Source organism: Sprattus sprattus (assembly GCF_963457725.1).
Source record: "Sprattus sprattus genome assembly, chromosome: 19".
Classification (NCBI taxonomy): domain Eukaryota; kingdom Metazoa; phylum Chordata; class Actinopteri; order Clupeiformes; family Clupeidae; genus Sprattus; species Sprattus sprattus.
This window is the reverse complement of record NC_137917.1, coordinates 20,386,731-20,414,495: the sequence shown is the minus strand read 5'-3', so window position 1 is coordinate 20,414,495 and position 27,765 is coordinate 20,386,731. Positions and strand designations below refer to the sequence as shown.

The following is a 27,765-nucleotide window of genomic DNA, read 5'->3' as shown; positions in this document are numbered from 1 at the left end:
ATGAAAATGTTTACCTAGGACCCCCTCACCCAAACTCAGGGTGACTTCCTGAGTTTAACAAAACATTCAAGAAAAGGTCACAAAACACATGGCATCCTACAACACTAACTCAGTCTTAACCTAAACATTTCATGACACCTCTAAGTTAAATATCCCCCTTTCTCACAGACACTGCATTCCTCTCAACAGAACAAAGAAACAGATGGAGAATCCATTTAAAGAATTAAAACACATATCATGATAATACTTATATATAATATTTCTTTCACAAAAAGGCACAGGGGAAGACAAGGCAGAGGATCAGCAGGACCAGTAGACCGCAGGGGATCCCAGACGCAATGCCAGCGATGGCTCCACTCAGGCCCCCACCTAACACAGAGCGCACACACACACACACACACACACACACACACACAAACACACACACACACACACACACACACACACACACACTTACACTAGGGCTGCACCACAGGGCCTGTCCTCTGTGTGTGGTGGGTTAGCTCCTTTACTTCAAGAAAAACTCCTCACTGCAAGATGTCTTAATGACACCCTCAATGGTCACCCTCACCCCCAAACGGATGGCCAGGATGATTTAAGGCTAAATGGATCTATCCACCTTTATCTTTGCAAACTTTCTTTAAATTATTTGTGACGTGAACAAATCCTAATGGGCCTGATCGCTGGTTGTTGTTATTATGAACCTGAAATGAGGCCGTATATCAACCGGCTTTTCTTCTTCATGCATGTTACGTAAAGATATAACTCCAACTACAGTAGGACGCTTGAGAGCACTCAGGTCTGTGATCTATAAGCTGACGTACATTGTTCAATTCAATTCATTTTGGGGAGAATAAAAAAAAAAAATCTTTTCCTGTGTAATTTCAATGCGTCATGTCGTCACCAGACTTCAGCAGACATGATTAAGGGGAAGGGAGAGCCTTAGCTCTGTGTTCCCTAGAGCTCACCTGCCCCGTTGGCCACGTCCTCTGATGGCTCCCCAGCACGTCTGCCTGCTATGGGGACGACCCGGAAGAGGTATCTTAATTTGGGGTCCAGTCCTGAGACGTCTGCGCTTCTTGAGGAGCCGCCTTTCACCTGGATGGTGCCGTACCCCTCCTTTGCTCGGCCGCTTTGGCTAACAGTTTTGTTGGTGGACGGGTCAGAAAGGTCAGGCCCCTTCATCTGGATATCAAAACCTGAAAGGGGCCGAAACAAGGGGTGAGCATTTTCTGTGTGAAGCAGTGAAAGGTGTGTAGACATATTAGTCTACTATTTATTAAGTGGAGCAAACGCCAACACAAACAGCCAGAAGAACACAAGAACTTAAAAAAGAACGATAGTTTTGAAAGACACCAATATATACACACAAGGCTGTCTCAGGGTGCAAAATGCTACCTTCAAAACTGATGAGGCCATCAAGAATAGCAAAAAAATGTGACTTCTAAATGTTGCTTAAACAGGGCAAAGGTCATCAGTTAGACTGACATCCCCAGTTAGAAACTGTGCTGATGTAAATCAGGAAGAGGCTGCAGAGCCAAACACAATATGACATCATAGCTACAGGTTTCAGTTCCACTTGTATAAAAATTAAATTTAAAAAACCACATGAAGCGTGAGGGCCATTCTCAGCCTCTGCCTCGGTGTCAAGCACTTCACAGTAATGTTTACATGAAGGGTAGGACCAGTCTCTGTCTCTGTATCAAGGACTTCACAGCAGTGTTTATACACCCCTATTTCACATGTTTGGGATTCTGCCTCTTGTACTGACTGACTCCACATCTTGCCGCCATCCCAGGGACTCGGTGTGTGTTTACTATACACCTCAGCTTGGGAAAGTACGCATCACGGCTTACCACTCCTCGTTCCGTCTACCAGTATCGCATGCCGGTGTATCCCTCTAATACACCTTCCAATAGAGTTTCAGAAAGCACAGCCCGATTGGAACCAAATAAAGTAAATACTAGGGGATACATTGATGTCTACAGTCTGGCTGCAGATCTTGTATAGCCAGTAACAAGTTGACTTGGAATGGCTTATGCTTAAGTTTGTGTTCTACCTGTTACTATAGCTGTAGGTGGAACCTCCCAAGTGAGTGTAATTACGGTTCCTTCCTCGTTCGGGAAAAGACTTACATCTGAAATGGCAGGACCTGAAGGAAGGAAGGAAGGAAGATAAAAAGAAAAAGAAAGATAACAAGGAGAAAAATGCCATCATTTTAGCTACTTGTTTTTCTTGTAAACAATCTGCAAGGCTTCAGTATAGATTAATGACGTGTTAATGGCGTTTGTTGTCAAAATAATTCAATAAGTAATCACATGTACTATTGGCTTAGAGAATAAAATGACAGACAATGGGGAATGAAATATACATTCTCTATCCATATGTGAGGTAATCACTGTAGTCATGTTGTTGTTGTAATACCTGATAGTTTGGTATCTCTACTTTGGCTGCCTAAAGGGTTAACAGCAGTGCATTTGTAGGTGTGAAGGCCAGCGGTACTGATGTTGAAGTTGACTATGTGGAGCCAGGTGGTGTCATCACTGATCTCATGGCCACTGAGAGAGCTCACATTCTGCCCAGACCTGGCCCAGGTGACTGTGGCATTGGGCACGGCTTCAGCGAGACATCTGATGCTCGCCACCAGCCTCCCATTCTCATTCACTGTGGCTGACACAGAGGGAAGGAAACCTGCTGTTCTGCCTTCAAAAACACAAAGAAAAGCTACATTTACAGCAACTTGTAAAAAAAAAAAATTGGGCGGGCGTTTCTCTTTAACAGCATTATAAATTAAAAATAAATAGAATAAGGAAGAGAAAGAAGGGTCAAAACTTGCGTGCAGTGATGTTGCACTGGCTCTGGTGGACAGGGTGGCGGATGAGGCACGACACCTCCTTCCCATCTAAGCTCTGGGGGTCATCCACGGTCACGTTGAGCTCCCCGACCGCAGTGCTGCCACTGCTCAGTTCTGGGAAAGACAGCTGTGCCTCAGGGGTGCCCCCTGGCCACCAGCAGCGGTAGCGCAGCGCCGAGCTCCCATCCACGGCGTGAACGGAACAGGCGGGGCCGCCCGCAGGGCTCTCTGCGGAGACGAGGGAGGCAGAAAATTGAACACCGCTGTGGAACTGCAGAGATTGCTTCTGTACTTTGTGTAAAACTCTCTCTTTCTCTCACTCAGCAGTGATGATACAGCCCATTTACTCAGCGCTGCCAAGGATGAGCCTGCCAGTTGGCAAAATTTCACCATGCATGCCGCATAATCATATATCTCTCTAAACGTAAACCAAAGATTTAATAGTGAAGACCTACCATAGATGTTAACAGTGACACTTATGTTCAGCTGTGCTTCAGATTTGGCGTTCTTCAGCAGGCAGGTGTAATCTCCGCTCTGGTTGGTCTGGACATTGGGGATGTTAAGCGTCCCTGGCTGGGAACCGGGAACGGCCTGTCCCATGAAAGCCCAGGAGACGGAGGGCAAGGGCTCCCCTCGTGCCCCGCAGGAGAGCGACAGAGACTCCCCCACGACAAAGAAGTCTTTTGTTGGACTAAGATCCAGCGCGGGCTGGTCTGGCCCATCTGAGGGAAACCAGAGATTCAGAGACAGATCTGCTAGCGCACTTTATTAAAAGCCATCCTGGATGTCTCCAATAGCTAAAGACACCAGGGAGCCTGAGTGTGAGTGAAGAGAGAGAGAGAGAGAGAGAGAGAGAGAGAGAGAGAGAGAGAGAGAGAGAGAGAGAGAGAGAGAGAAGGGATGAAGTGTTGGAGTGCAGTGTGGCTAAACAGCACATGTGAGTGCAGACAAAACATGCTGGAGAGTAGGTGGAGTGGTTGGCCTGAGGCAGAAAATGATGAAATGGTATTTCAATTCAAGGCCGCTTTTTTTTGAAAAAATAGAAATTGATCTGAGGAAACAAACACAATGCAACAACTGTTCATGGGGTGTGTGGTTGTGTGGTTGTGTGTGTGTGGGTGTGTGTGTGTGTGTGTCACTGACATCCCAAACAGAGTGGAATTAAATCAAGCAGTTGTAGCAAATGAACAAAAGAGAACTTGTGAATCATGCATGGATCAATGTGAAGCCAGAGGGACATGTATAGCACAGCGACACAGACCCAACAAGCCACTTGGAAGCATGAATCCCCATCTAGCTCACTTACACAAAACAGTGACGTTTCTTTCAGAGGTTCCGAAGCTGAACTGGTTCTCAAGGGTGACGTTGTAGCTGCCTGTGTCTTTTCGGTTTGGCTGAATGATGGAAAGGTTCTTCCCACTCATTGAGTAGCGAGGACCATCCTGTAGTTCTTTCCCGTTGAGGAACCACTGCACCTCTTCAGCCTCTCCTTTAAGGGTGGTGTAATACAAAGTGAAGTTTCCACTGCCTTCAACAGCATTATTTGGCCATGCGTGCAATGAGACTCCTTCAATTTTGTCTGTGAAACAACAAAAACAATAAAACAGGTGATTGGAAATAACACAAAACAACAACAAGAAATGCAACAGATATCTAGTAGCATAAGATATACATTGGACTAAACATGAAAGGGAACGTGATTAAACAATAATAGTAATAATAGTTCTTTAATAGTGTGCTTTGATCTTACCGTAAACTATGAGGGTGAATGAGGCGTCACCCTGCTCTGCCCCCACCTTCACCACAGTGACGCTATAGATTCCACTGTGTTCAAGGGTAACGCTGATGAATGACAGAGACCCATCCTCATTAAGCACCAGAACATCTTCATACTGAGGATCGATTTGGGGAGGCACGCCATTGCCAACAGTCTTAGAGGCAATGTAGATGCCATCTTTCCACCAGGACACCATTGGTTCTGATACAGTGTAGGTAATGCCAAGGGTTAGATTTGTGCCAACCAGGGCTTTGACCAATGAGGGGCCAGTAGGCTTGACTGATGGCTCACATTCTGTATTTGGAGTAGGATTTACATAAACATTATTTAAAAAAATACACAGGGCTCATCGCTTCCTCTTATGTTCCTGTCTGTAGTGTGTCCTACTTAAAAGGTCTTTATTTCTGAGACCATCAGTTTAAAGAAAGTTGTTGGATGAAATACCCTAAACATGTCCCCTGTATCATGAAAATTGGGTGACGTTAAGAAATGTAAAATTGACAAAGCTATAAACACCGAACAACAAAGTTGAAACGGCCACCAAGTCAAATATCAATCAAATCTGAACACTGATCCTTGATGCAGACCAACTCAGCGCCACAAAACACGTGTTGCAACTTCAGAATATTTTAACTTTAGGTAGGAAACCGGAACATGGCTTCTCTTAAAATCTAGTGAATTAATGTATTTGACGATAACAGAGACTTAGCCTATACCAATTCGATACAACGGTAGGACAAATAATACAGAGTCTGACCTCTAATTACGAAAATCAGAAGTAGTCCAAAAAAAGTGCGGCGAAATTCGACGTTGTTGAAGACTGACATTTCCCCACAGTCCTAAGCGAAAAAACGCCGTTGATATTCTGACAAATTTACTTTAACTCTTCAGCCAAGCAATAACCAAGTCGAACTCCAGTTCGTTTATTTCTCCCTTCTTCGTCCTTGGGAAATCAAATCAGACAAACTAAGGGTATTACAACAGCCACTCCTCTGTTGATGGTAGCAGACTCTTTTTAGACAGAGGTCGGTGTCAGCGCCAAGTGGAACTCACCTGTGCGCGCACTTTAAATTGACAAGTGAAAGATCACGCCTTATTTATTTTCCCAGTCAACTGTAACATAGCGTATTCAACGCGGGTATCAGTCCATCGGTTACAATCATGTCTGTAGTACTGTGTGTGTCTATGTTAAACACGATAGACTAGCCGCAAGTCCTCATTACATTACGGTGCACATTCCTCATACTGTGTCCTGGACTGCCAGGCCACCCTACTGCACCTTACCTGAAATTCTACCGGGGTCAAAAGGGTCAAGCTAATATTGGGTTATGTGGTGCTGGAAGGTGAAGGAAGGTGAAGAACATAAGGATTTAGGAAGAGATAAGATTTAAGGAAAATGAATAATAGGCTTAAAACACAATGAGAATAAACTCATTTCTCAATGAAATGTTCTCAAAGAAATATAATATCAAGGTGCCAGGTTCTGTGTTTATCAATGCATGTACTCTGTAGAGAAGAGCTGCTGCTATTAAAATAAGGATTAATTGAACTAATCCAAGACTATTTAGTTTCTCGTTAACAAGCTTCATTTTTTACCAAAGAATGTGAAATGGAGATTAATAACCAGTGATACCAGGAATTTAAAATGTTTCACAAATTAATTAGGTTCTCATCAGTCCGTGTTGTATTTGTCTTGAAGGCTTGGAGTCCTGTGAAGATTGTCTTTTGTGCCTGTTAATGATAAACGTTCAGAAATAATGCGCACATTTAATCACATTACCTCCTCAAGCAGTGCGCTAGGGAGAAAGAGGACATGAGGTTAGACGAGCAGCTTGTGATCTGCAAATATGACACCACTTTACATGTGTATCGGTGCAGATCGGTGGAGATTTGTTTTGGTCATTACACAATCAGGATTGTGAAGATGAGCCAGTCCGTAAAGTCCTAAAATGGAAGATTTACAGAAAGCAGACAACAAAACTGCTTGTATTTCGTTTTATTTTATACAGTATTGTAACACCAGGTTCTCGGATCAACCAGTGGCAGAGCACCAAAGAAGAGTCACAGAACTAGTAAAACAAGTTAACACAATTTATTTCCATTGGGCACACAAAGGGGAGTTTTGGGGGGACAACTGCTCCACTCTCAGGGGCTAAGACACAGCAGAAGCACACAGCATGCAAGTGGACACACTAAAAACCAACAGTTGGACAATTTAAAAGTGTGTTAGAATGTCAACCCTCACAAAATCACACCCACCGCAAACCAAAACAAGCCTAAGAGTAAGCAGCTAACCCCCTAGCTACAGCCAGTGGCCCGTAGATGGTTACAGCAATAAATAGGTAAAAAGCTTTGTTCTTTATTAAAGTTAAGATTTAGGTTAAATAGTGCTATCGATGCTGATCTTTAATACCAAGATGACCGCTGGCTGAGCCACTTGAAAGCAGTAGATGGCGACTGAAACAACAACAAAAAAAAAAACATCATTGTTATGTTTGTATATGTATATGTTTATGTGTATATATATAGTAAATGCCTTTTTTAAGTTGTTTAGCCATTAACACTCTGGCAGGGGGACTGCCAATGGAAACTAGCCTTTTGGCTACAATTGGGTGCATTTACATTTTAATGTTTATTAATGTACACTGTCCCTCAACAAATAAACTGAAACTGAACTGACCACTCTCTCTGTTCTCAGAGAGCAGCTCTGCACCTAACTTTTTTTCAGCTCTCAGTCACCTGGGGTCGAATCAGCAAATACTAAGAGAGAAAAAAGTGCGCGCACAGGTGAGTTCCACTTGGCAAATGCTGACACCGACCTCTGTCTAGAAAGAGTCTGCTACCATCAACAGAGGAGTGGCTGTTGTAATACTATACCTTAGTTCGTCTGATTTCCTAAGGACAAAGAAGGGAGAAATAAACGAACTGGAGTTCGACTTGGTTATTGCTTGGCTGAAGAGTTAAAGAAAAATTGTCAGAATATCAACGGTGTTTTTTCGCTTAGGACTCTGGGGAAATGTCAGTCTTCAACAACGTCGAATTTCGCCGCACTTTTTTTGGACTACTTCTGATTTTCATAATTAGAGGTCAGACTCTGTATTATTTGTCCTACCGTTGTATCGATTGGTATAAGTCTCTGTTATCGTCACATTCATTCACTAGATTTTAATAGAAGCCATTTTCCTGTTTCCTAGTTAAAATATTCTGAAGTCGCAACACGTGTTTTGTGGCGCTTAGTGGGTCTGCATCAAGGATCAGTGTTCAGATTTGATTGATATTTGACTTGGTGGCCGTTTCAACTTTGTTGTTCGGTTTTTATAGCTCTGTCAATTTTACAATTCTTAACGTCTCCCAATTTTTATAATACAGAGAACATGTCTACTTTTTAGGATATTTCATCCAACAGCTGTCTTGAAACTGTGATAGTCTCAGTAGTAAAGACCTTTTTATAGGCCCTGCAGACAAGAACATAAGAGGAAGTAATGAGCCTTGTGTATTCTATCTAATTATTTGTTCTAAATCCTGCTGTCTTTATACAGAATGTGAGGCATCAGTCAAGCCTTCTGGCCCCTCATTGGTCAAAGCCCTGGTTGGCACAAATCTGACCCTTGGCATTACCTACACTGTAACAGAACCACTGGTGTCCTGGTGGAAAGATAGCTTCTCCATTGCCACTAGGACTGTTGGCAATGGCGTGCCTCCCAAAATCGCTCCTCAGTATGAAGATGTTCTGGTGCTTAATGAGGATGGGTCTCTGTCATTCATCAGCGTTACCCTTGAACACAGTGGAATCTATAATGTCACTTTGGTGAAGGTGGGGGCAGAGCAGGGTGATGCCTCATTCACCCTCATAGTTTACGGTAAGATCAAAGCACACTACTATTATTGTTTAATCACGTTCCCTTTCATGTTTAATCCAAAGTATATCTTATGCTTCTAGATGTCTTTGTCACAGATGTCACATTTTTTGTTGTTGTTTGTGGTGTTTCCAATCACCTTTTTTTATTGTTTTTGATTTTTCGCAGACAAAATTGAAGGCGTCTCATTGCATGCATGGCCAAACAATGCTGTTGAAGGCAGTGGAAACTTCACTTTATATTACACCACCCTTAAAGGAGAGGCTGAAGAGGTGCAGTGGTTCCTCAACGGGAAAGAACTACAGGATGGTCCTCACTACTCAATGAGTGGGAAGAACCTTTCCATCATTCAGCCAAACCGAAAAGACACAGGCAGCTACAACGTCACCCTTCAGAACCCGTTCAGCTTCGGAACCTCTGAAAGAAACATCACTGTTTTGTGTAAGTGAGCTAGACGGGGATTCATGCTTCCAAGTGGCTTGTTGGGTCTGTGTCGCTGTGCTATACATGTCCCTCTGGCTTCACATTGATCCATGCATGATTCACAAGTTCTCTTTTGTTCATTTGCTACAACTGCTTGATTTATTTCCACTCTGTTTGGGATGTCAGTTCTATTTTTTATCCTCATAAAAGCAGCGGCCTTAAATTTAAATACCGTTTCATCATTTTCTGCTTCAGGCCAACCACTCCCACCTACTCTCCAGCATGTTTTGTCTGCACTCACATGTGCTGTTTAGCCAAACTGCACTCCAACAATCCATCCCTTATCTCTCTCTCTCTCTCGCTCCCCCCTCACTCACACTCCCCCCTCACTCACACTCAGGCTCCCTGGTGTCTTTAGCTATTGGAGACATCCAGGATGGCTTTTAATAAAGTGCGCTAGCAGATCTGTCCCTGAATCTCTGGTTTCCCTCAGATGGGCCAGACCAGCCCGCGCTGGATGTAAGTCCAACAAAAGACTTCTTTGTCGTGGGGGAGTCTCTGTCGCTCTCCTGCGGGGCACGAGGGGAGCCCTTGCCCTCTGTCTCCTGGGCTTTCATGGGACAGGCCGTTCCCGGTTCCCAGCCAGGGACGCTTAACATCACCAATGCCCAGACCAACCAGAGCGGAGATTACACCTGCCTGCTGAAGAACGCCAAATCTGGAGCACAGCTGAACATAAGTGTCACTGTTGACATCTATGGTAGGTCTTCACTATATAGTCTGTTATTAAGAGCATACATTTCGGCAGCTGTGGTACAAATGATTATCTCAAAGGCTTCACTGGTTTACGTTTATAGTGATGTATGATTATGCGGCATGCATGGTGAGAAGGCAGTATATTCATATTATGTTGACGCATAGCTTCTAGCTGTATCAAGCAATTTTATCAGCTGGCAAGCTCATCCTTGGCAGTGCTGAGTAAATGGGCTGTATCATCACTGCTGAGTGAGTGAGAGAGAGAGAGAGAGAGTTTTTCACAAAGTACAGAAGCAATCACTGCAGTTCCACAGCGGTGTTCAATTTTCTGCCTCCCTCGGCTTCACAGAGAGCCCTGCGGGCGGCCCCGCATGTTCGGTTCACGCCGTGGATGGGAGCTCGGCGCTGCGCTACCGCTGCTGGTGGCCAGGGGGCACCCCTGAGGCACAGCTGTCTTTCCCAGATCTGAGCACTGGCAGCACTGCGTTCGGGGAGCTCAACGTGACCGTGGATGACCCCCAGAGCTTAGACGGGAAGGAGGTGTCGTGCCTCATCCGTCACCCTGTCCACCAGAGCCAGTGCAACATCACTGCACGCAAGTTTTGACCCTTCTTTCTCTTCCTTATTCTATTTTATTTTTTATTTTTAATGCTGTTAAAGAGAAACGCCCGATCCTAGAACACGCTTCCTCTTTTTTTTTTTTTTACAAGTTGCTGTTAATGTAGCTTTTTTCTGTTTTTGAAGGCAGAACAGCAGGTTTCCTTCCCTCTGTGTCAGCCACAGTGAATGAGAATGGGAGGCTGGTGGCGAGCATCAGATGTCTCGCTGAAGCCGTGCCCAATGCCACCGTCACCTGGGCCAGGTCTGGGCAGAATGTGAGCTCTCTCAGTGGCCATGAGATCAGTGATGACACCACCTGGCTCCACATAGTCAACTTCAACATCAGTACCGCTGGCCTTCACACCTACAAATGCACTGCTGTTAACCCTTTAGGCAGCCAAAGCAGAGAAACCAAACTATCAGGTATTACACCAACAACATGACTACAGTGATTACCTCACATATGGATAGAGAATGTATATTTCATTCCCCATTGTCTGTCATTTTATTCTCTAAGCCAATAGTACATGTGATTTACTTATTGATTTATTTTGACAACAAACGCCATTAACACGTCATTACTCACACTGAAGCCTTGCAGATTGTTTACAAGAGATACAAGTAACTATAGTGACAGCATGTTTCTTCTTGTCATCTTTCTTTTTCTTTTTATCTTCCTTCTTCCTTCAGGTCCTGCCATTTCAGATGTAAGTCTTTTCCCGAACGAGGAAGGAACCGTAATTACACTCACTTGGGAGGTTCCACCTACAGCTATAGTAACAGGTAGAACACAAACTTAAGCATAAGCCTTACAAGTCAACTTGTTACTGGCTATACAAGATCTGCAGCCAGACTGTAGACATCAATGTATCCCCTAGTATTTCATTGAATTGGTTCCAATCGGGCTGTGCTTTCTGAAACTCTATTGGAAGGTGTATTAGAGGGATACACCGGCATGCCATACTGGTAGACGGTATGAGGAGTGGTAAGCCGTGCTGCGTACTTTCCCAAGCTGAGGTGTATAGTAAACACACACCGAAGGCCCTGAGAGGGCGGCAAGATTTGGAGTCAGTCAGCACAAGAGGCCGAATCCCAAACATGTGAAATAGGGGTGTCAACATTACTGTGGAGTCCTCGACACAGGCAGAGGCTACGATGTGCCCTCACTTTCATGTTAACATTACTGTGAAGTCCTCGACACAGAGGCAGAGACTGGCCCTAACGTTCATGTAAACATTACTGTGAAGTGCTTGACACCGAGGCAGAGGCTGAGAATGGCCCTCACGCTTCATGTGTTTTTTAAATTTTATTTTTATACAAGTGGAACTGAAACCTGTAGCTATGACGTCGTATTGTGTTTGGCTCTGCAGCCTCTTCCTGATTTATATCAGCACAGTTTCTAACTGGGGATGTCAGTCTTACTGATGACCTTTGCCCTGTTTAATCAACATTAAGAAGTCACATACTTTGATTTTCTTGATGGCCTCATCAGTTTTGAAGGTAGCATTTCCCCCCCTGAGACAGCCCTGTATATATATATATATATATATATATATATATATATATATATTGGTGTCTTTTCAAAACTATTATATCCTTCTTTTTTTAAGTTCTTGCGTTCTTCTGGTTGTTTGTGTTGGCGTTTGCTCCACTAAATAAATAGTAGACTAATATGTCTCCACCTTTCACTGCTTCACACAGAAAAAGCTCACCCCTTGTTACGCCCACTTTCAGGTTTTGATATCCAGATGAAGGGGCCTGACCTTTCTGACCCGTCCACCAACAAAACTGTGAGCCACAGCGCCCGAGCAAAGGAGGGGTACGGCACCATCCAGGTGAAAGGCGGCTCCTCAAGAAGCGCAGACATCTCAGGACTGGACCCCAAATTAAGATACCTCTTCCGGGTCGTCCCCATAGCAGGCAGACGTGCTGGGGAGCCATCAGAGGACGTGGCCGCCGGGCCAGGTGAGCTCTAGGGAGCACAGAGCTAAGGCTCTCCCTTCCCCTTAATCATGTCTGCTGAAGTATGGTAACGACATGACACATTTAATTTAAATTACACAGGTAATTTAAATCAGTTTAGCTTTTTTTTTATTTACTCCCCCAAAAATCAATTGAATTGAACAATGTACGTCAGCTTATAGATCACAGACCTAAGTGCTCTCAAGCGTCCTACTGTAGTTGGAGTTACATCTTTACGTAACATGCATGAAGAAGAAAAGCCGGTTCATATACGGCCTCATTTCAGGTTCATAATAACAACAACCAGCGATCAGTTAGGTCCGTTAGGATTTGCTCATGTCACAAATAATTTAAAGAAAGTTTGCAAAGATAAAGGTGGATAGATCCATTTAGCCTTAAATCATCGTGGCCATCAGTTTGGTGGTGAGGGTGACCATTGAGGTTGTCTTGCAGTGTCATCTTGCAGTTAGGAGTTTTTCTTGAAGTAAAGGAGCTAACCCACCAGCACACAGAGGACAGGCCCTGTGGTGCAGCCCTAGTGTAAGTGTGTGTGTGTGTGTGTGTGTGTGTGTGTGTGTGTGTGTGTGTGTGTGTGTGTGTGTGTGTGTGTGTGTGTGTGTGTGTGCACTCTGTGTTAGGTGGGGGCCTGAGTGGACCAGCCATCGCTGGCATTGCGGCTGGGATCCCCTGTGGTCTACTGGTCCTTCTGATCCTCTGCCTTGTCTTCCCCTGTGTCTTTTACCACAAGAAGAGAAGTAGGTTTCACTAATTATTGAAATTTCATCGGATTACCTCAATAATACACAAGTCAGGAATGCTTGCTTTATCCTTAATTACACCCTCCTGCGTCGTAATTGTTTCATAATTCGACAAGGCTAATGTTGAATGGAATCATTTTTTTTTTTTACTTCTATTTTCATATTGACATTGCATTGCTGCTTCATGTCCGTTTCACAGAGAGGGAAGCAAGATATCCTGTTTCCCCAGTTTCCAGGGCAGTGGAGAAGGTAATGGACCAGCACAAACCTACTGTTATGGAACTCTTTTTTTTTTTATTATTATTTATTTATTTTTTATTCTGTTTTTCATGTGTTCCTTTTATTAGACATTTAGGAATGTTATTTTTCTTAATATGGATTTATGATATGCAGGCTTTTTTAATTATGATATATTATAAGTCTTAACTTCTTGACTTTCTCTCCTAGGCTGTGACCACCATGACTTTACCCCACCTACTTTTAACAGGTGGTTTGAAAATGCCACCAGACTACAGCCTCCACCAGGTAATGCGCAGGGTTGGGGAGGAACTAGTTATATGTAACAGAATTACGTAATTAAAAAACAAGGTAAATGTAATTGTCATCCGTTACTTTTGCTGGGAAGAAATATGTTGTTAAATAACAGTTACCAATCAAAATATCGAAGATTATCTTTTCTGTAAAAAGCTTTAAAGCATATATGTATAACATTTTATTATTTTGCTTTGAAGCTTTTCACCTCTGCTCCATTCAAATTTTGAGGATTGGTTCTCTCGTTTGAATTTACACCTACTCTTGTCTGCCAATCAAAAAGTAATTTTAGTAATTAAATTAATTAAGTTTAATTATTTCATTACTTTGATAAAATAAATAAAAAAGTGAGTGAAAATAGTTTTTTTTTTTTTTTTAATTTTAACAGGCCAGCTAGTACATTTGTGTGTTGGATTTTGAAAACAAAAGTTTAATTCCTCTCCTCTCCTCTCCTCTCCTCTCCTCTCTAGTCTCCTTCCGCTGGGCGCTCTGGCCCCCTGCCCTTTGAGGTAGCCCCTGTGAGGATGGCTACCACTGTATGAGACAGACCGGCTTTCTTTTCTGCTGATTTTAAAAAACATATTTTACAGAGCTTTTGCAATATTTATGCTTTATATTTATGTTGGCATTGGTTTTGTAATGCCTACAAGCCACATGGGAGCTCAACATGCAAGGTTATAGTATGTGTGATTGGATGCAAAACTTCCAGGGCTTTTAAGATGCCAAACCAAACATGTCTCTCTGGCGGTGTGCTTGTTATTGTTACTCTATGAGATGTTTTAAGTTCATGTTTACTATCTGATTTTTGTCTTAATTGTAATCTTAAAAGTATGTAAATAAATTTAAATATGTGCAAAAACAAATATTGTGACCAGTACAAGTGTGTCCAGAGATCATCCAGACCAAACTCTAACTGCGGTATGGTTAGCGACCGATATGTAGCAATGCAACACAGTGCCCTTTCGGAAGCATCTGTCTGAAGAGCTTCTTATAGATGTGGGGTGGGAACAGCGCTGATGCTGCTGTTTTGCATGTAGGAAACCATAGAGTAAGCTTTAAGCAGTAAGCATCAAGGCTGATCATGGATGGGATATCTATGGTGCTGTATTTGCCTTGTCATCAGAAACGCATCGCCGTTACTCAGTTGAATGGGGAAAATCATGAAATCATGACACGAAAGTTGACCAAATGTTTTTGTATAGAAACGCTCCACAAGTGATCTATCAATATATGGGCCCTGGTCAGAGAAAAAATAGCATGCATGAATAAAACTCAGGTCCTGCATGAGACAATTGTAGGTCTACCTACAATATTAACATGATTAAGCTGTGGTATGTTAATTCTACTGTTTAATAGAAATATTTGAAGTAGTTAATTTAAAGCATATCCAAGCAGATGCATATCAAATAATTTGAATAATTTCTGATGATTTTCAGTGTAGTATCTTGACGTCATCCTATTGTTTCCATGAATTGATGATCACTGATTGTCTGTTTGATATAGTGACGTGCAAATATATCCATTAATTGCTAATGGAATTTAAGCTGTATGTGTCTGCTTCAAATCATTGTTTTGCTCAGTTTCCCTGGCAACTTGGCATGCCTTGGTAAACTTATTGGTAAGGTACTACTGATGAAGGGACATTTTGGATACCGGAGGCTGAATTACATGTCCAATACCTGTATGCAGTTCTGTACGAATCATTGTAATCACTAGAGGGCACTGTTACTGTGGAGTGAATGTCATTGATGTCACAAGGCAAATGTACACAAAATTGTTACCGGAGAGCAAGCATCATTTAGGATAGTAGATCACCATACATCATCATGTTAAAAATGACAAATACACCTAGAGGAATCTGAAACTGAACTACAGTTTAAGGTTTGTTATGCAGAACGATGACTGTCTCATTGGTATGAGTGTAGGCAGATGGCTTCTCTGGCTACAGTTCCTCCGTGAGCAGCACCTTTTATCTAAAGTATCTTCTTGCGCAGGGACACATTTTCATCAGCATCTGATCAAGAATCAAACCCACTGACAGTTACAGAGTTTGTAATAGCACCACCTGGGCAGTATTAACTACCTCACAGACTCTGAGTCCAATCACATCTCATCAGCCGTGTTAGATTACAAATATTTAGTTGCTTAGTAAAAATTTGCATTTCTGAACTTGTATCCAACAGGCAACAGCGAAAGACACATGAGTTATGTTTTTGTGTGAAATTCATGTTTTGTTCTTTGAACACAGTGATTTTGTGTGCAGCTGATGCATAGTTCATTTTGTGCACTAATACAATATATACCTATGTTTTGAAGAAATAATATTTTATTTTTCCAATTACGAAAGGTTCGGTGAATGCACTGATGAAGCTTGCCGGGTTCAGTTCCTCCAATAAGGTTGAGAACCCCTGACCTAAAAGCAACCGAAACAGCATACTTCTCATGATGTAACCCCCCTTGTGTCACACACGCTATAGGCTCTGACTAACATCGACCACACTTCCTGTGTGAACGTGGGGCCCTGAAGTTTTCGCAGAATGCTGCTTATGGCCTTGTCCACTCAGCTTGTACATGCTTTTCGCTTCCTACATTCTCAGTTTTAAAGTAGCAGAAAGAGTTTTGCACAGCCTCCTGTTTGCCTTATTGTGAACCTGTAAAACTACATCGAGATGAAGGGCTCAGCTCCAGTGGAGAGTGAAGAGCTTACTGTGAAAGTTGAGGCAATGCTCACGGTGAAGAGCGCTGTGCAAAGGGTGATGGTTAGCTTGCTAAAGCTTTCTTTAATTTTGACTAACTTTGGGATCAGAGATGAGATATTTCAGGTGACGCAAATTACAATAAAATTACCTCAGGTTTTGATCAGATTTACTGTTGTGCTTAACTGTGAAAAAAGTTACAAAAAAATATTACAAAATGTATATTTTCAGTCCTGGTATGTAAGGAAATAATTAAATTCTCAACCAAAAAAGGGGTTCTGATTTATTTACATTACTTGAAAATAGAATCATGCAATCCTTCAGAGAGTAGCTGTAACTTGGTAGTTGGATTTTCACAAATGTGTCATTGTACGAGTCCTTTGTTTTTGTAATTTGCCATGTTGGTATTAGATTATGATTTCTATTACACCTTATACAACGCTGGATATCATGCTTTGTGTTATGTATTTGTCCATACACCTGATAAGAGTGCTTATTTCTCACACTGCTGTAACATACCCATGCTCATGGACCATAGTTTTACTGTTCATTAAAGTCATACTGCTGTGTTTTGCCTTTCCTATTTGCACAATATATTTATTTGTAGGAAGTTGTACTTGCAGAACTTGCAGTACCTCAGCCAGCCCAGACTGGGTGTGTGGAGCAAGGGCCATGTGGCTAACACAGACCTCTTGATTCTGAATAACCTGTAACTTGGAGGGGAGAGGTATTCAGTATTCATGACAGAAATGATCCTCCTTCAAAATGTTTGACTAGAAAACCTGTTCCCAGTTTTTAGAAAGTTGGTTGAATCGGTTGATTGTGTTGTTAAGAACTCTTCTGTATGGCATTGTTGATTTCTGTTCAACTTTTTCAGGAGGTGTATGATCACTATGTGTGCTACTGAATGGTCATTTCAGCAGGTTTACGATCGTGATCACTATGTATGCTTCTGAATAGTAATTTCAAACTGTTTGCTTTTCCTTCATAGTGGTCAAAACCAGCAGTATGGGATTGGCACACTGCTGCCTATCCCGTATGAGTTTTTCAGCCAATCAATAAGGCACTCCTTTTTAGCCAATTAAAAACGTACTCCTGTACTAAGGATAAAAAGCAGAAGAGGCTCTTAATTGTTTCCAAATTAGCACGCTACCATTTCATGGGTCTGTCCTTAAACAATGGCCTGATGACGCTAATGTGTCTGATCATTTTAGTCAATTGTTTCTTTTTCCATCAGCCATATATTGATGTATTCCTGTTCTAATAGGTTGTTAGTAATGCTTGTGTGAGCATAGAAATGCTTGTGTGTGAGCATAGTAATGCTTGTGTGAGCATAGCAATGCTTGTGTGAGCATAGCATAGTTGGCTTTTTCATCAACCTAAACACATGACCACAAATGTCCAATTTTGACTTTTATTCTCCTCTGCCCATACCTTCTCTTTGTCTTCAGGCATGATGGCATTGTGAGTGACGTTATGACTGACTTTTGAGATGGACACATGGGAGACATAGTTATGTATTTATGTTATGAAATGAAAAAAGGGACAACATATTTTAATGCTCAAATAAATGCAATGCTTGCCTTAGAAATGTACCCTGCAACCCTATCAAATCAGCTATTTTATTTAAAGCACAGCACCCCTTTTCCAGCCTGAGGTTAAGGCTGGTTAGATGAGCCCTGCTTATTCCCTGGTGTTATCCGTTTAACCTCTGAAGCATGGAATGAAATGCAACAATTAACCACATTAAATTAGTTGAAAATGAAATGACATTATTACTTTGCATTATTTATACTTTTTGTTGTTTCTTTCACTAAATAAGCCTTCTCTCGTTTCAAGTGCAATTGAAGACCTCTCTTTGTCCACACCTACCCTTAAATACAGTGTCCATCCGGCCTGCTTAATCATCAGTAAAAATGTAGAGCATGGGTATGTCTGGCTTCACACCTCACATGTCCTAAGTGTTAAAACAGTTATAATGGCATATCAAAAAAATTAGTCACAGGAAACTCAGATTCCAACTCACAGGAAGCCGTCTCTGAGTCGGACATCCCCGTATTAAACAGCTTGGTCATTTCAGTTGATAGACTGTCGATAGATAAACTCTGCATGAACTTGTAGTGTGTCGTGCAAACAGTGAAAACGGCTAAACGTACAAACAGAAATATACAGACCGTGAAACCATGTTGCACGTTTACAGATCGATAAAAAAGTCCTGTCTCTATTTCAAGGTTTTGTGGTGTCTACCTTCCACATAGGTCACAAAGACACCCCTGTGTACCTCTTGATTTTTATTTAGTTTATTTTTTATCAAATTCAGTCAGTCATTTTTTTTTGCCATTTTGTGAGGACTAGCTTTTCATGACAACATTTTTGAGACACTCTTCTCAGGGCCTATCGTGCTATACCCCCAAAAAGAGTTTTTCATCAGTACATCAGAGTAGTTTGGCTTTCACCTGAAGAATAATTGTGCATTGTTCTTATGTGTATTTGTACCGGCATAACTGTGTGTGTGTGTGTGTGTGTGTGTGTGTGTATGTGTGTGTATGTGTGTGTATGTGTGTGTGTGTGTGTGTGTGTGTGTGTGTGTGTGTGTGTGTGTGTGTGTGTGTGTGCACGTGTGTGTGTTTGTGCATGTGTATGTGTATGTGTGTATGCGTATGTAGATAGGTGTACCCTCCTATGGTCATACCAGTGTATCCCGTCCCCCTGTTTGCAGGGCCTGTGGGTTTGGGCCCGGCGTGGCTGAAAGAAAGTGTGTGCTTCAGCATGTTGCATTGACCACACCAGTACTGCAAGCCTCTGCACATCCACAGTTCCAGAACGCCAAAGAGAACAACACACAAAAAAGGGGCCCATGGGCATCAAATCGCTACCCCCCACACCCCCCCCCCCCCCCACTCGCCCCGGTCCCCCTTGCACCCCCTCAACCAGCCCACGCCCCACCCCCCACAGCAACCCCCCCACCCCTCACCCATGACCCACCTCCCTCCCCCCAGTCCCGCGCCCCTGTGAAAGGCCCAGTCACGTGCCCCCCCAGCTCACCAGCGCGCTTACGGCCATTTGTTCCCTGCTGCCGATTGTTTTAAAGGATTTTGCCTCCATCAACAGAAAAGTGGAGGGGATAACTTTTTGGAATTCAGCCTAGCGGTCCTCTTTGACGTTTCACGCACTCTGGGCTAACACTGTCTCTCTCTCCTTCCCTGGGGAAAGGTTGATACTTAAGAGGGTTTCTCAATCCTGAAGAAATCAGGTAAGAAGCATCTCGCACCGCCCTTCAGGGCTCACCCTAAGATAGATAGCTTTGGTTGACATTTTTTCGCAGGATGTGACGGTGGACACATCTGTGTTTTAATTGTTAAATAAAGAATGAATTAGGACATATCAAGACTTCTTTACCTAAATACTTAAGTAGATGTCACTGAATGATTAAAGGGCTTCTTTTGTACATAGAAATGAAAAGAAAAAAAAAAGAAAAATTGGCCAGGTTTTTAAACTTTCCATCTTTTGAGTCAATAAATGGGGCATCATAGGAGGAAGTCAGCACATGTGTCTCAGTGTTGCGTGTGACTCGCTGAGGTAATCTTCAGCCATCTCCCTGTGTACGTGTCCGTCATGGAAATAGCACATATAGAGGGCTGTCACCTGAGGGCTGTCATGGGAATTTATCCATTACGATTATAATGCAGGTCAAGGCATCATAAGAACAGATATCTGTGTGGTTTCAGATCAAGATTGTGTGTGACGTCAGTACAGGACACGACTTAACCACAGTAATAGATTATAGTCACAGTCAAATTGTAGTCTTCATCAATTTATTACAATGTTGGAATGTATATCATTTGCCTTCTCTCAAGGTGTATATTCAGTGCTTGGTGTTGTCAGTTTGGCTCAGTTTATATGTTTACAATGCTGATAGCCTTGTTATAAGGTCAAATACAATTTACGGTAACACTTTACTGGGATAGTCCGCCTACAGAGACTTTACAGGTGGTTTGTTGAAATTCAAGTTCAGTTTCTTATTGTTTACTGAACATCACCGTAACCAAACCCCATCCCTAACCCTAGCCTTAACCATAAATTAGATAGTTTGTTTATAATCTGAGCATCTGTAGATAGTCTACAGGGGACCATCCAAATAAAGTGTGTTTATAATCTGAGCATCTGTAGATAGTCTGTAGGGGAACATCCAAATAAAGTGTGTTTATAATCTGAGCATCTGTATATAGTCTAAAGGGGGCCAGCCAAATAAAGTGTGTTTATAATAAGACCATCTGTATATAGTCTAAAGGGGGCCAGCCAAATAAAGTGTGTTTATAATCTGAGCATCTGTAGATAGTCTATAGGGGAACATCAAAAATCAAGTTTGTTTATAATCTGACCATATGTAGATAGTCTATAGGGGGTCATCTAAATAAAGTTTGTTTATAATCTGAGCATCTGTGGATTATCTATAGGGGACCATCCAAATAAAGTGTGTTTATAATCTGAGCATCTGTAGATAGTCTATAGGGGACCATCCAAATAAAGTGTGTTTATAATCTGAGCATCTGTAGATAGTCTATAAGGGGACCATCCAAATAAAGTGTGTTTATAATCTGAGCATCTGTAGATAGCTTATATGGGACCATCCAAATAAAATGTGACCAGATATAATTGTTTAGTGTGTGCTGAAATGTCTGATCTGCTCCAGCACTATTCAGCTCACTATTCAGAATCTTGACACTTTTCACAGCTCTTATCTACAGGGCGTATCTGTAAAACATAACATAGCCTACTGAAAGCATACTGCTTGCAGGCCACAATGCATCAACGTTAACAATAGATGGCCATGGTAACAACAACATGGCCGACTGTGCGTTTTAAAGAGGCATCCATTCTTCTGCAGTGATTTGGGCGACTCATTGTTTTCTTGTGTGCACAGTGTTGCTCATGCACACACACTCTGCACTCGGTGTGTTGGTGAGAGCCCCTAACGGTTTATATTCAAATAATTACAGTTTAAAACTAAGTTTAAAACTTACAGTTTATTTGGAGCCCAACAATCTAGGAATGCATAAACTAAATGGTATATTATTGTTCCTTATGAGTATTATTGTGACTTTTCTGCAGATATATTAATCATTTCACTGCATATATTATTCAGTACAGTGAATGGTGATCTCACTTAAGGTGACGTGTGACTAACTGAGCACCAATCACAGACACCGGCCAATTATCTTGTCATCAACGGCCCTCTGCCTCCTAGGCCAAGGAGTTGTTTTCGGCATTATGCAGTTAACGGCATTATCCCGAACTAGAGTTAATGAGGCATTCACGGCTTGATTTAATTCTCAGGTCGATTCCTAACTGTCACATCCCATCTCAGTATTGCAGGAACACTCTCTTGTGTGCGTGTGTATGTAGGTGTGTGTGTGTGTGTGTGTGTGTGTGTGTGTGTGTGTGTGTGTGTGTGTGTGTGTGTGTGTGTGTGTGTGTGTGTGTGTGTGTGTGTGTGTGAGAGAGTGTATGTGTGTGTGTGTGTGTGTGTGTCCGTGTCTGTCTGTGTCGGTGTCTGTGTCTGTGTCTGTGTCTGTGTGTCTGTCTGTGTCTGTGTGTCTGTCTGTGTGTCTGTCTGTGTGTCTGTGTGTGTCTGTGTCTGGGTGTGTCTGTCTGTGTCTGTGTCTGTGTGTGTCTGTGTCTGTGTGTGTCTGTGTCTGTGTCTGTGTCTGTGTCTGTGTCTGTGTCTGTGTCTGTGTCTGTGTCTGTGTCTGTGTCTGTGTCTGTGTCTGTGTCTGTGTCCATGACTGTCTGTGTGTGTCTGTCTGTGTGTCTGTGTGTGTGTGTGCATGCATGTGTATGTACACACTTTATTGTGCGTTGCCTTGTTGGTCACATGTGCCACCTTTTAAAATGTGTGCTGTAAAGATCTGTGCTGACTACTCACTGTTGTAATGGTGCGTGTGTGTGTGTGTGTGTGTGTGTGTGTGCGTGTGTGTGTGTGTGTGCTGTCAAGGCCTGTGCTGACTACCTACTCAGCTGTTTATTGTCTATGCATGTGTAGCCCCTGTTGCTGTTTCATGTGAGCCTGCTGACCTGTCTGTCAAACAGGTCTCACACTGCTGACAGGGTCTGTCATTCACTGCTGTTTATGCTATCATTTAGTACCAGGTGACAAGCCGGTTCCATGTTCACTACCCTATGTTCATTTTAATGGTAGTAAAAAAATGGCGCTTAGGACTACTGCTTCAGGGACTATTTCTCACTAGGATTTGTGTTTTGTGTTAAGATAGTGAACTATTCAATGAATTAACAGTAAAATTAACTAAAATAAATACTATTTTATTTCTGATTGAGCGCTACTTAGCGTTTGTCTGCCATGTTGTAGCACAATGCACTTCTCTTGTGCTTGTCCAATGCCCACTCAGTGCTCACCTGTCTGCCCTCTCTCCCGCCCAGTGTGTAGAGCTCCACGGCCTCCGCAGTGCCACTCAGGATGTACAGCTTTATGGGAGGGGGCTTGTTTTGCGCCATCGTGGGGAACATCCTGCTGGTGGTCTCCACGGCAACCGACTACTGGATGCAGTACCGGCTGTCGGGCAGCTTCGCCCACCAGGGCCTGTGGAGATACTGCATGTCCGGGAAGTGCTACATGCAGACCGACAGCATCGGTGAGCACCTCCACTAACTCACTCCACTAAACCACCCACTCACTTCCCACACTATGCACTCATTATGTTGTCATATTGCACATAAGTCAAGCTATGGTGTATGCAATGAATGAAACCTAATTTACAAAAACAAAATGGCAGTCATTTGACTTTGTTGACAATTCAGGGCTATGGTCAATCAGATCTGACGGTTCCATTGTCTATGCAAGCTCAGAAGAATTGCCCAGTCTTAATGTTAACTTTGAAGAGCCACCAGATCCCACTGTACCATTCGGTTCCTCTGCCTACTTTGCCAGACTGGCATCATGTTCCATGAAGGGCACCGTGTAGTGACCCGAGCCATTTTTGGACATTGCAAAGATCAAATAAAGGGAGGAAGAAAATGACACATTGTATTGAATTATACATTTAACATAGATGAAGCATCAAAAAGCTCCATGAGCATCATGATGGTACAAACTGAGTGAGAGCAACTGTTTCCTCTGGAAATGAAAACTCAGTATCACTCCGCTGCATAAACTCTTGCATCAAATCAGCTCTTCTTGCTAATGACACAGTGGGGGTGGGAGGTGGATGGAGTAGGAAATGGGGGAATTTGTCAACTGACCTTGAAGGCTACTCAGTTTTACAGATAAATGAATCCCAGGTCACTTGTGAAAGCAGAAGACTGCCGGCTGCTTGTCGATGATTTATGTCCTGCCATCATCATGACTGGGATGCTGTTGATTTGTATGGAGATCTGGCTCTGAGTTATGGCTGTGCTCTTTGCCCGCCCTGACTATGCCCTCCTGCTGTGCTCTTTGCCCTCTCTGACTATGCCCTCCTGATGTGCCCGTACCTGTGCAGCCTACTGGAATGCCACCCGGGCTTTCATGATCCTGTCTGCCATGTCGTGTTTCGCGGGCATCATCGCTGGCATCCTCTCCTTTGCCCACTTCTCCGCCTTCGAGAGGTTCAACCGCTCCTTCGCTGCAGGGATCATGTTCTTCGTTTCAAGTAAGACACAAACACACACACACACTCAGACACACACACAGAGACACACTCACTCACACTCTCTCACACACGCACACACTCACTCACACATATTCACAATCACTCACTCACTCACACAAACACACACACACACACACAAACACACACACACACACACACACACACACACACACACACACACACACACACACACACACACACACACACACACACACACACACACACACACACACACACACACACACACACACACACACACTCAAACATATTCACACTTACCCTCACACATTCACAGCTATTTGTACATCACACCAAGTATTCCAAACTTGCACATGCAAATTTTAGCTACAAAACATTTCACATACAACACATTGCCATGCCTTTTAAAGTTCACAAAAAGGTCACACACACACACACACACACACACACAAACACACACACACACACACACACACACACACACACAATTTCAACAGCTATTCAAAGCAGTCTAATCAACACTTTAGCTATTGATTACACAGTAACTATGTGACTTATGTATGGGTATATAACACTTTGTTGACACTTTTCTCAGCTCTCTTTGTTCTGCTGGCCATGGCCATCTACACTGGGGTGACGGTCAACTTCCTGGGGAAGCGCTTTGGGGACTGGCGCTTCTCCTGGTCCTACATACTAGGCTGGGTTGCCTTGCTCATGACATTTTTCGCAGGTCAGTGGCGACAAAACGAAAGATGCGTCTCTGAGATGTAGACAAAGGGTATAGCTTAGAAGTTTCCCTTTTGCAAGTTGATTCCCCATTTGTGTGACATACATTTTTGGGTTTCTTGGATGTGTGTTTTTTATTGAGATATAATCAGCATTACTTTTAATAGCTATTGTTTTGTTTTTGCAGGGATATTTTACATGTGTGCCTACAGAATGCATGAATGCCGAAGAGTGGCCGGGCCACGCTAAGACGACAGGAAGGACTTGAGAGATGACTTCTCTGAAATGCTCTCGGCCCAAGACAAAACATGATGAACATGATGCAATGGCTCAAAGTTGCTAAGCAAAATATAAAGAGCGCTTTTTTCGGAAATACGAGAAATAAATAAAAGCTGAAAAAAGCATGTTGAAGTCTGCCTCGACCATTTCCTCTCTCACACCCTCTCTAGAAAAAGAAAAATGAATAAAGAATTACAAGTTCTGTTTTTGAGGATGATACACACAGACCACTGAAGGTAGCTTTTTTGTACCAGACACTGAAAGTGCAGTACGATGTTTCACTCAATGTTGGTAAAGAGGTTTTCACACATGTTGGGCTGAAACTTTCAATAAACAACTTTATCATTCATCATGAAATTGTCTTTCTTTTCTTTTATGTCCTCCTGCAGACAAAGGATGTCCCCAAATCCGAATGGTCCTTATTTGGGCAAGCACAGATAATGTGATGTAAACCGATTATTCTTCTACCCAAAGTTGCGCATTATTATCCTGGAAAAACTCAGTCCCATGACTGATATGTATATGTGCACCCATACCATTTGTGTCAGACTTTAACACAGGTTCACGTGATGTATTTTTGATGCCAGTTTGACCATCCCTTATGGTTCTCTCCTCATTCATTTGGATAGGAGCCTGGTCTTGTTTGCGCAAAATAGCTTCCTGGAAGCCTTGCCTAGATGGCAGCCGAGTGGCGAGACCTGCCCATAAGGACTATAGTAATATGCAGCGGCAGGCAGCCTCCATTGTGACGTGTCTGCCCTGCATCATCCAATTCAAATGAGATCTCAATAAAAAACAAACTCCCTTTTTCTTGACTTGTCGTAAAATAACACCCCAAAATACAACTGTTGATGATGAGTGACATACAAAGATAAAAATATGTGATTATAATTGCTAAATTAAAATCTAAATGAAATTGTGTAACTATAATGACAGTCACATGAGAAGCATCTGTCTTGTTCTTTCCACCATTACAAAGTGCATTTACATATTCAGGTCTTTTACATAATTACCAATTGATTATCTACTAACAACAGAAAATATCAGTTACAGCGTAGTAGGTCTGTGACAGCATATGAGATATCATCTGCATGCAAATAAGATACCAGCAAAGGAGTCCACTAAGAATGGACAACTATGGAAATTAAAACTTAAGTACAGTAACTAATGAGGAAAACAACGCCAATACCAACTCCAAACAATGTGATGCAATGTTAAGCAAGCTATGATAACATCGTCGTGTTAAGCCAATCTATGATGAGGTCATCACCTCATTTCATCTTGAGGTCATCTCAGGCGTTGAGAAACGCTAGTGGGGGCCCAGGAGGAACAGAGTCAGGTTCAAAGAAGGTCACCTGGGGGCTGCATGATGAGAAAGAAAGGCACAGCAGTGGCTAAAGGCGGCTGCTTGGTTCTGCGTTGGTGTCACATTGTTGCGCAAAATTTACTCATAGCAATTCATGCTCCCTTAATGGTTGTGGGTGTTGCCAAGCAGTTCACACCCAGAACAATAGGCTTGTGTAAAAAAATGCACAAGTCTATAAAAAGGGTCCGACGCACGCGGCCTCTTGCGCTTGCGCTTACGTCTCTGACCATAATTCAGCCTTAAGTCAGTCACTTCCCTGAGCGTTCCTCTGCACTATCTCCCTCTGTGGGAGCCTCAGCATCCTAAAGACGGACATCTTGGTGGTGTTCCGGAAGGTGCTGGAGGAGAAGTAGAAGATGATGGGGTCCAGACAGGTGTTGAGAGTGCTGAGGAGTAAGGTGTAGTACCTCCAGTCTGGGCTGTTGTCGTACAGGAAACCCACCAGGTGGGCAGAGTTATAGGGCAGGAAGCAGACCAGGAAGATGGTCAGAGTGCCCACGGCCATGCCGATGGCCTTGCGCTTTCGCTCCGGCGAGATGCGCGGCTGGCTGTAGAGGATGCGGATGAAGTTGATGTAGCAGAAGCCGCAGACGAGCAGCGGCAGGACGCAGAGCACCACGAAGAACTCCAGACGCATCGGGACCAGGATCCGGCGCTGCTCGGCAGTGAAGCCCTCGTAGCAGACGTTCTTGGCGATGCTGGCATTGGCCAACAGGTGCTCAGCCACGAAGACGATGCTGCAATGGCCGGCGCTGAAAAACCAGGCGAAGGCACTGGCGCAGATGGCGTAGCGGGGCTTGCGGAGCTGCCGGTAGGGGATGGGGAAGGCTACGCCCAGGAAACGGTCCACGCTGACGGCGGTCAGCAGAAGGATGCTGGTGTAGATGGTGGTGAAGAAGACGAAGGAGGTGATTGAGCAGAGGAAGTGAGGAAGGTACCAATGCAGGCCTTGGCTGGCCTCATACATCTTCAGCGGGAGGAAGAGGAGGAAGAGGAGGTCTGACGAGGTCAGGTTGAGCAGCAGGATGTCCGTCGGGGTGGGTTTGTCGCGGGCCTTTCGGCTGAAGGCGTAGAACGCCAGGATGTTGGCTGGCAGCCCGACCAGGAAGGTCATAATGTACGAGGCCAGGAGGACTTTGACGTTAATGAGTTCTGACATAATGAGTTGGGTGAACTGGAATAAGAGGGACAGGCGTGAGACAAACAAGTATCTATATGTGACATATGTATGTATATATTCACATGGACCCATTTAGCTGTGTAACACTTACAATACCTGTCAGACTAATTTCCTGGAAAGTCCAGTGTGGAAGTTTGACAATCTTTCCTTGTGGGGCTAATTATTAACTTGTGCAAAAACCAAACATAACAGTCAAATGTTATCAGCAGTGGTGGAAGAAGTACTGAAGTTTAGTACTTAAGTAAAAGTAAAAGTACCCAGGAAAATAAAAGTAAAAGTTAAAGTAAAAGTACTACATCAACTATCCTACTTAAGTTAAAAGTAAAAAGTACTTACTTTTAAAATTAGTAAAAGTAAAACTATTCATGCAATGAG

General features: G+C 43.1%; 4 protein-coding genes across 4 annotated transcripts; 2 read left to right on the top strand and 2 right to left on the bottom strand.

The window, feature by feature from the left end:
* Positions 1 to 265: 265 nt before the first annotated feature.
* On the bottom strand, positions 266 to 5,458 carry LOC308380654 (V-set and immunoglobulin domain-containing protein 10-like; the record flags this gene model as incomplete). The annotated part of the gene is made up of 9 exons (XM_080858061.1): positions 266 to 369; positions 969 to 1,199; positions 2,060 to 2,152; positions 2,425 to 2,699; positions 2,833 to 3,082; positions 3,310 to 3,576; positions 4,161 to 4,433; positions 4,605 to 4,925; positions 5,389 to 5,458. The coding sequence occupies 9 exons, from the start codon at positions 5,456 to 5,458 to the stop codon at positions 266 to 268; spliced, it is 1,884 nt and encodes a 627-aa protein (XP_080714187.1).
* A 2,189-nt stretch (positions 5,459 to 7,647) lies between these two features.
* vsig10l (V-set and immunoglobulin domain containing 10 like) lies at positions 7,648 to 14,060 on the top strand (the record flags this gene model as incomplete). Its single annotated transcript, XM_080857325.1, has 12 exons — positions 7,648 to 7,717; positions 8,171 to 8,491; positions 8,657 to 8,929; positions 9,405 to 9,671; positions 10,017 to 10,266; positions 10,416 to 10,690; positions 10,958 to 11,050; positions 12,002 to 12,232; positions 12,868 to 12,984; positions 13,187 to 13,236; positions 13,435 to 13,512; positions 13,989 to 14,060. 12 exons carry the CDS (start codon positions 7,648 to 7,650, stop codon positions 14,058 to 14,060), a joined length of 2,097 nt encoding a protein of 698 aa, XP_080713451.1.
* Positions 14,061 to 22,689: 8,629 nt separating this feature from the next.
* Positions 22,690 to 24,814, top strand: lim2.5 (lens intrinsic membrane protein 2.5; the record flags this gene model as incomplete). Its single annotated transcript, XM_080858480.1, has 4 exons — positions 22,690 to 22,864; positions 23,711 to 23,860; positions 24,435 to 24,569; positions 24,753 to 24,814. 4 exons carry the CDS (start codon positions 22,690 to 22,692, stop codon positions 24,812 to 24,814), a joined length of 522 nt encoding a protein of 173 aa, XP_080714606.1.
* Positions 24,815 to 26,454: 1,640 nt separating this feature from the next.
* LOC308380653 (free fatty acid receptor 2) lies at positions 26,455 to 27,369 on the bottom strand (the record flags this gene model as incomplete). Its single annotated transcript, XM_080858060.1, has 1 exon — positions 26,455 to 27,369. The coding sequence occupies one exon, from the start codon at positions 27,367 to 27,369 to the stop codon at positions 26,455 to 26,457; it is 915 nt and encodes a 304-aa protein (XP_080714186.1).
* Positions 27,370 to 27,765: the final 396 nt, after the last annotated feature.